The sequence below is a fragment of the Macaca nemestrina genome, chromosome 5, assembly GCF_043159975.1.
Source record: "Macaca nemestrina isolate mMacNem1 chromosome 5, mMacNem.hap1, whole genome shotgun sequence".
NCBI lineage: Eukaryota > Metazoa > Chordata > Mammalia > Primates > Cercopithecidae > Macaca > Macaca nemestrina.
The window spans coordinates 152999463-153008229 of record NC_092129.1 but is presented as its reverse complement, the minus strand read 5'-3'; the positions used below and the strand labels follow the sequence as shown (position 1 = coordinate 153008229).

Below are 8767 nucleotides of genomic sequence, written 5' to 3'. Positions count from 1 at the left end.
TTCCGCACTGCGGGCTTGTCCTTGGCCCTGCCCTAGTCAGTTTCCTGAAGCATGCGCAGTTGCCTTTCCTTCCATTCCTGTGCTGGGCGTACGTCAAGATGGCGGCGTCCGTATTAAACACCCTGCTGAGGCGGCTTCCTATGCTTTCTCTCTTCCGAGGTGCCCACAGAGTTCAGGTAACTTCTCGAAGGACATTTTGCACAACCCCAAGTTGGTTATACCTTCTCTAGGTCGTCGCTCCGCTGTCAGGAATCCACGAGTGGAGACCTTCCCACGTGTTTATATCTTAGCTGTCTAGGCAGTACTTCCAGCAACCCCCTCCCATACACCGCGCGTTTTCTAATCCCGAGCCGAGGACTAAGCCCCAGGGTTAGGTGTCATCCTTCTTCCAAAATGCCATCTCAGTAAAATAATTAAGTGATAGAATTGACCCCCGTCCACCCTCAGTTATGCATAACCAGCTTTTTGAAAAATATTTAAATAATTAAGGGGCTATGCTAATGTTGTATCGTTGCAATTTTAGCGTAACATATGTGCTCCCCAAGCGAGCGCCACAACCAGCTCTTAACTGTGCAGGTCATGTCTAAATCTGTGTTGCTCAGGAATGTCCTTAGGGAAATTAGGGATCCTAATTTCTACCCACCTTGCTATTTCCCAGTAAGGTCAGGATATATTCTTACGACCTGAGGACAGTTTCTCAGCTCTCTTTATTAAATCAGTTTCTTATCAGAGTTATGAGAGCTTAACTCCGTCCTTTGAATTGAGGTTTCCCTCCAGTCTTGTGTACTCACCTCTCTGGAGGTTCTTGGTGGGGCACGGTGAGATAGAAAGGCTTGCCCAGCTGCCACTCCCTAAAGTGGGACTGAAGAGTGGTGACAGAGGTCAACACAGACTTAATAACAGCCTTGGTAGCTTTAAAACTAGCGTTAGGACTCAAGTTTGTTCTGCCCTGTAGATTGTTGACCTTCAGCTTTTATGAAAATGGGCAACTCAGTGACTTCATTGGATTGATTTGGAGACTCACCTGTCTTCAGCATCCCCTCCCCACCACACATCTTGGTTCCGAGAACCTAGATATCCTTCCTCTTTATTCTTCCACCAGAATCAATTCATTTCCAAAAAGCAGGACTACCTTTTATGTACTAGATTTTTTTTTCTTTTTTCTTTAGATGGAGCGTCACTCTGTTGCCAGGCTGGAGTGCAGTGGTGCGATCTTGGCTCACTGCAATCTCCGCCTCCCGGGTTCAAGCGATTCTCCTGCCTCAGCCTCCCGAGTAGCTGGGACTACAGGCACATGCCACCACGCCCAGCTAATTTTTTGTATTTTTGGTAGAGATGAGGTTTCACCATGTTGGCCAGGATGATCTCGATCTCTTGACCTCATGATCCGCCCGCCTCAGCCTCCCAAAGTGCTGGGATTACAGACGTGAGCCACTGCGCTGGGCCTTGTACTAGACTTTTTAATTGTCTTCTGAAATAAGATTGTTTTTCAGCATATATCCGCTAACTTAGCTTTTCTTTCAGGATCCAGTTGTAGAAAAGGAGCGTGGTTGTTGATTTATGTCAGTTTAAACCCAACAAAAATACTTAACTTACATATGTATTCCTGTTATATTCCATTAATGCAATATGTATGCATTCCCCCTCTTTCCAAAATGTGATAAGCAAACCATTGAGTTCTTTCCTTGAACTCATTATTTTATTTTTTTCTGCTCCTTTATAGGTTCCCCTCCAGACTCTTTGCACCAAACCTCCCTCTGAGGAAGATTCTTTGTCCCCAGTTCCCATTTCTCCTTATAAGGATGAACCCTGGAAATATCTGGAATCAGAAGGTACCTCTAAATGGGGAAAGGGAGGGTCAGATAGGATTTAAGATAAGTGGATAGAGCCACCCACTACACTCCCACCCAGGAATAACTTGTATGATCTTTCATTTCAGAATACCAGGAGCGATATGGTTCTCGCCCTGTCTGGGCTGATTACCGCCGCAACCACAAGGGTGGTGTACCCCCACAGCGGACTCGGAAAACATGTATTGTGAGTTTCTGAGAGTGGGATGTGGAGTAGGGGTAGAGGCCACAAGTAACAGTAACAGCAGCACTTTTTCTGACGGGCTTGAACATCCTTAACTGCTGGTTTTTTCTCTCTACAGCGTGGGAATAAAGTTGCTGGGAATCCCTGCCCCATCTGCCGAGATCACAAGTTGCATGTTGACTTTAGGGTAAGGAGAGTCTTTTCTTTTTATGGTAAGAAAAATAAAGATTAGGAGCCCCTTTGCAGTGCCAAAGAGATTACTGTAGGTGCCCCACACTTCGTATATCCTGGAGGCCCTACAGTTTATTTTGTAGTAACTGTTTGTGGCATTATAAAAACATTTCTCTCTCCAGTCTTTTACCTTCTACTATGGATTGTACTGCAAGTTTTATCCTATGCCTATGAAATTTACAGTCTAAACTGGCAGGTAAGAGAAATGACTATTTCTTTTGAGACTGAGTCTCACTCTGTTGCCAAGGCTGGAGTGCACTGTCGCGATCTCAGCTCACTGCAACCTCCACCTTCCGGGTTCAAGCGATTCTCCCACCTCAGCCTCCCAAGTAGCTGTAACTACAGGCGTGTGCCACCATGCCTGGCTACTTTTTGTATTTTTAGTAGAAACAGGGTTTCACCATATTGGCCAGGCTGGTCTCAAACTCCTGACCTCATGACCCGCCCGCCTTGGCCTCTCAAAATGCTGGGATTAGAGGTGTGAGCCACCATGCCCAGCCAGCGAAATGGCTATTTCTAGTGGGAGAGCAATATCCAAAGATTCGTTTGTATTCTTTACAGTTATTACAAAGTATATTGGCCCACTTTCTTCCTGAGGTTTTTTTATATTTCCTTGTCAATGTTCAGTGGCATGCTGGGACGTGAGGCCGGAGGGCAAGATAGAGTCTAGTATTTTTCAGAAAGCCTTCAATATGTGAGAAGGACAGGATTTGCTCCTTTAAAGAATTTGGAAACATATTGGCTGGGCGTGGTGGCTCATGCCTGTAATCCTAGCACTTTGGGAGGCCGAGGAGAGTGGTTCACCTGAGGTCAGGAGTTCGAGACCAGCCTGGCCAACATGGCAAAACCCTGCCTCTACTAAGAATACAAAAATTAGCCAGGCATAGTGGCAGGCGCCTATAATCCCAGCTACTTGGGAGGCTGAGGCAGGAGAATTGCTTGAACCGGAGAGGTGGAGGTTGCAGTGAGCTGAGATTGCACCACTGCACTCCAGCCTGGGCAAAAGAGCGAAATTCCTCAAAAAAAAAAAAAAAACAAAAACAAAAAAAACAAGAATTTGAAAACATTACATTAATAAAATAGGTAATAGGAAAGTGTTCTTCTGAGCTTGCAGCAAAAGTATTAGAGCAGAAGCTGTATGGCTGGTCATCAGGGAAGCAGTAGAGCATTTGGATAACAGTCAGAAAATGGGGGTATTTGACTGCAATAAGAACCCTTCTGACACAGCTTATTCAGGAGTCCCATAGATAATTCCCCAGTTTTGACTGCATATGATTAGTTATAAAAAGAGATTATGGCCAGGTGCGGTGGCTTATGCTTGTAATTCCTTGGGAGGCCAAGGTGGGTGGATCACTTGAGATCAGGAGTTCGAGACCAGCCTGGCCAACATGGTGAAACCCCATCTCTACTAAAGATACAAAAAAAATTAGCCAGGCGTGGTGGCGGGTGCCTGTAGTACCAGCTTCTTGGGAGGCTGAGGCAGGAGAATCACTGGAACCTGGGAGATGGAGGTTGCAGTGAACCAAGATTGTGCCATTGCACTCCAGCCTGACCAACAGAGCAAGACTCTATCTCAAAAACAAAACAAAACAGAGATTATAGTTAATTATATAACTGAGAGAGAAATGTTACAAATTTAGTAGCACAGGTGATTCCGCTTACATTCTACTCCACAGTGTATCTGCTTTTTTCTCAAGTCTCATTTCCTACAGTTAATTTGCTGAGTGAGGGTTGTTCTATGTAAACTGTAAAATTATTCTTACTATATAAATTATATTCAGTATGCTATTAAATACATTAGTTGTTTATACATACACATTACAATATCATTTTTTGGGTGATTTCTGGGATTTCCAATGACCAGTCCCAGTTTTTCACCTAAAGGCTGACTTTAGAACTTAACTTCTGCAGGCTGGGCATGGTGGCTCACACCTGTAATCGCAGCACTTTGGGAGACCAAGGTGGGTGTATCACCAGGTCAGGAGTTCAAGGCCAGCTTGGCCAAGATGGTGAAACCCCATCTCTACTAAAAATACAAAATAATTAGCCAGGTGTGGTGGCGGGCGCCTGTAACCGCAGCTACTCGGGAGGAGTAGCAGAGAATTGCCTGAACCCGGGAGGCGGAGGTTGTAGTGAGCTGAGATCGCGCCACTGCATCCCAGCCGGGGCAACACAGGGAGACTCCGTCTCAAAGAAAAGAAAAAAGAACTTAACCTGTGCATAAGAGATTTCTTTGGGAGCACAGTGACAGAATATGGGATGTGCAAGGATGGATTCAGTGAATTGATGAAGCCCAACTGGGACATGAAGGAAGATAGCACCTGGAGAGCTGTAGAGGGGTGAGAGGATAGCATCTGGAGAGCTGTAGAGGGGTGAGAGGATAGCATCTGGAGAGCTGTAGAGGGGTGAGAGGATAGCATCTGGAGAGCTGTAGAGGGGTGAGAGGATAGCATCTGGAGAGCTGTAGAGGGGTGAGAGGATAGCATCTGGAGAGCTGTAGAGGGGTGAGAGGATAGCATCTGGAGAGCTGTAGAGGGGTGAGAGGATAGCATCTGGAGAGCTGTAGAGGGGTGAGAGGATAGCATCTGGAGAGCTGTAGAGGGGTGAGAGGATAGCATCTGGAGAGCTGTAGAGGGGTGAGAGGATAGCATCTGGAGAGCTGTAGAGGGGTGAGAGGATAGCATCTGGAGAGCTCTAGAGGGGTGAAGGTGGTCCATGTGGGTATGTAGGGATTGTGTACTTGCAGTGTCCAAAGATCTTGCTGTTCTCCCTTCCTCTTTCCTCACGTTTCTCTACCACTTTCCCCTACAGAACGTGAAGCTCTTGGAACAGTTTGTCTGCGCCCACACGGGTATCATCTTCCATTCTCTATACACAGGTTAGCCCATCATCCCTGCACCACCAGAGAGCTTTTCCTTGTGGCATGTTTTGTTTATGTAGTTGTTCAATAGTTATTCGTTCAGTGGCTCCTACTTATAGCTTAAAAGGTCTGGCTGAACCTTTTGGAAATCTTGGTTTACTGGGGGCTAAAGCAATTAAATGTGGACAAAAGAAAAGGACAAGTACAGCCGGGCGTGGTGGCTCACGCCTATAATTGCAGCGCTTTGGGAGGCCAAGGCGGCCGGATCACCGAGGTGGGGAGTTCGAGACCAGCCTGACCAATGCCTGACCAACGTAGAGAAATCCTGTCTCTACTAAAAATACAAAATTAGCTGGGCGTGGTGGTGCATGCCTGTAATCCCAGCTACTCGGAAGGCTGAGGCAGGAGAATCGCTTGAACCCAGGAGGCAGAGGTTGCAGTGAGCTGACATTGCGCCATTGCACTCCAGCCTGGGCATCAAGAGTGAAACTCCATCTCAAAAAAAAAAAAAAAAAAAGGAAAAAGAAAAAAGCAAGTGCTTCTGTAAGCAAACTATCTAAATGTAGTTTTTATTTGATGAACAGTGATTAATTTCTTTCTATAGGGTCTTTTCACTTTTACAAAAGACTTCTCGCAAATTATCACATAAGTTATTTTATATCATTGTCAATTGAATTAGATTTTCCAAACTTGGAGTTGTAAATTTAACAATTCAAGATTATATCTATTCCCTAACTACAGTCACAGGGCAAATCTGGCCCACTGCCATGTCCATTTGTTTTCATATTGTCTACAATTGCTTCCATGCTACAATGGCAGAGTTGAGTAGCTGAGACAGAGACCACAGGACCTGCAGAGTTTAAAATATTTACTATATGACTCTAGACAGAAAAATTTTGCTAACACTGCTCTGAAGCAAGACAAATTTGCAGAGAATTTTTTTTTTGTTTTTGAGACGAAGTTTCACTCTTGTTGCCCAGGCTGGAGTGCAATGGCAGGATCTTGCCTCACTGCAACCTCTGTCTCCCAAGTTCAAGTGATTCTCCTGCCTCAGCCCCCTGAGTAGCTGGGATTATAGGCGCATACCACCATGCTTGGTGAATTTTATATTTTCAGTAGAGATGGGGTTTCTCCACGTTGGTCAGGCTGGTCTCGAACTCCCGACCTCAGGTCATCCAGCCACCTTGGCCTCCCAAAGTGTTGGTATTACAGGCGTGAGCCACTGTGCCTGGTGGAGACTAATATATATATATATTTTTTGCAACGAAATCTCATTTACTTTGTCACCCAAGGCTGGAGAGCAGTGGCGTGATCTCGGCTCACTGCAGCCTCCACCTCCTGGGTTCAAGCAATTCCCCTGCCTCAGCCTCCCATGTTGCTGGGATTACAGGCACGTGCCATTGTGCCTGGCTAATTTTTTTTGCATTTTTAGTAGAGACAGGGTTTCACCATTTTGGCCACTTTGGTCTTGAACTTCTGACTCAAGTGATCCTCCTGCCTAAGCCTCCCAAAATGCTGAGACTATAGGCATGAGCCACCGTGCCCAGCCTTGCAGAGAATAAATCTGAATTCACCATTATTGGAGGTGGCAGTACAATCAGTATTCAGTTTGTCAAGAGTTTCTTATAGTCAAGCTGTAAAGGCTGAAGGGACTATTATTGTTACTCTCTCAGATTGCCTTCCCCAACTCTGAAGTCTCTTCTCTCTTTATTGAATCTTTCTCTGTGGATTGTTCAAGTCAACCCTCTAATTAACCACACTTGCCCATTAAATTGTGTTCTGCTCCCTGTCTTGGAGGCTTTACCATTAAATAGCTTCTCTATAGTGGCTAGACCCTCCTAAATCTTTATCCCAGCTCTCCAAGAGATGGGAGAGATTCTTTCCATTGGGCAGATGGGGAAACTGAGGTCCTTGGAGAGGTCAGGGGAAAGGGGTCATTAGGTAAAGCCAGTCCTTCCCAGTCTACTCCTCTGTCACCATACGGAAGCAGTTGTGTTCTATTATTTACTGTGCCTTAAAGAACAAGTTATTTTTCTCCCCATAGGAGTCTGTGTGAAGCAGCACAAGAGGTTGACCCAGGCCATCCAGAAAGCCAGGGATAATGGTGAGCATGAGACGGGGCACATGGCAGTTTTGTTTAGGTATAAGGAAGGTGACTTAGGGCTAGATTATGGATATAAATGCTCACACCTGTTCAAGATGGTAGCAACCAGCATGTTCTTCCTGAGTCTCTTCTGACATTCCATTGTCCCCTGTCCCTTCTCCTGAGTGTCTTAGTTTATCATTACCCTGTCTCCTTGGTCTTTGTCTTTCCATCCCTTTCCCTCCTATTTTACAGCTGCTGGTCTCAATGCCATAGCAAGATCATAGGAAGATCTTTATATAAATGTCTGGCCCTGGACTACATGGCACTGCTGCATAAATTAGTAAAAGGTATAGATGCAGCTTCATAGTCCTTGTTCAGGGCTGCATAGCTTTGTAAGCAAGAGCCCCAGCAGTATGTCAGCCCACATTTGCCCTCTGGGCCAGTTTCACCTGTTTGCAGTATACAACATACATAAATGTACCCAGTGGCTCTGACTGGTCCCTCCCTTTATAATCCTTTTTCTTCATCTAAACCACCCTCCTCATTCCCTCTTAAATTTCTCTTCTTTTTTAATCCCTTAGGTCTCCTCATTTACCACATCCCCCAGGTTGAACCACGGGACCGTGACTTTAGTATCTCTCATGGGGCTGTGAGTGCTACTCCGCCAGCCCCCACCCTGATCTCAGGTGACCCCTGGTACCCATGGTACAACTGGAAACAGCCACCAGAGAGAGAACTGTCACGCCTTCGCCGGCTTTACCAGGGTCATCTCCGAGAAGAGAGTGCCCCCCCACCTGAGTCAATGCCCAAGATGCCCCCTACAGCACCAGCAGAAGCCTCCTTCACTGGGCAGACAGACCCTCAGAGTGCTCTGTAGGAGCCGTAGACTGGGAAGAGAGGCCAGGCATGGTGGCTTACAAAAAAATACAAAAATTAGCTGGGTGTGGTGCTGCACGCCTGTAGTCCCAGCTATTGGGGAGGCTAAGAGAGGATCACTTGATCCCAGGAGGCGGAGGTTGTGGTGAGTTGCAGTTGCACCCCTGCACTCCAGCCTGGGTGACAAAGCCAGACCCTGTCTCAAAAAGGAAGAGAGCCAGAGGGACTAGGAGATATGTGTATGTAGGTTTATATGATGGGATATCACCCTGAAGAGTTGTGTCTTTTGTAGCCAATGACAAATCTAGGAAATAATGTTGCTGATAGGGATAAATCTTGAGGCTGAGGGAGGGCAGGACAGATGTGTATGGGAAACCCCAACCCCTATATATTGTAAATAGATGGGCTGGGCTAAACATTGTTGCTGTTTCAGACTTATACCAACTCAGCTTTTACACAATAAAGCTCTACTCTCCTGTCTCTAGTTTGCTTTGGGCTGTTTACCGTGAATACCATTAGCGGGGGTGGGCTGAGTGATGTTCTTTTCATATAAGCAATTGGGTGGTGCTGTGGGGAGATGAGTGGTCAGGCTTAAGCCAGCCTTGCCAGTGAGGCCTGGGACTAGAAGCTGGGGATGGGCAGCGTGCCACTCTGTCAAGATGCCTTTGTGGGTCGCCATT

General features: G+C 46.2%; 1 protein-coding gene across 2 annotated transcripts; it reads left to right on the top strand.

The window, feature by feature from the left end:
• The first annotated feature begins 22 nt into the window (after positions 1–22).
• LOC105498611 (mitochondrial ribosomal protein S18B) lies at positions 23–8567 on the top strand. Of its 2 annotated transcripts, XM_011770788.3 has the most exons (7): positions 23–176; positions 1724–1832; positions 1940–2037; positions 2153–2221; positions 5077–5143; positions 7170–7229; positions 7793–8567. In XM_011770788.3, exons 1-7 carry the CDS (start codon positions 99–101, stop codon positions 8086–8088), a joined length of 777 nt encoding a protein of 258 aa, XP_011769090.1. In that variant the 5' UTR covers positions 23–98; the 3' UTR covers positions 8089–8567. The 2 variants fall into 2 exon arrangements, with proteins under 2 accessions (XP_011769090.1, XP_011769091.1); XM_011770789.3 differs by lacking the exon at positions 7170–7229.
• The last annotated feature ends 200 nt before the right edge of the window (positions 8568–8767 follow it).

Bases quoted from the DNA above. Each gene is read 5' to 3' on its own strand.
- LOC105498611 (XM_011770788.3), top strand. From the start codon at position 99: ATGGCGGCGTCCGTATTAAACACCCTGCTGAGGCGGCTTCCTATGCTT. The intron at 1,833-1,939 runs GTACCTCTAAAT...CTTTCATTTCAG, and splicing joins GAAATATCTGGAATCAGAAG to AATACCAGGAGCGATATGGT. The intron at 2,038-2,152 runs GTGAGTTTCTGA...TTCTCTCTACAG, and splicing joins GGACTCGGAAAACATGTATT to CGTGGGAATAAAGTTGCTGG.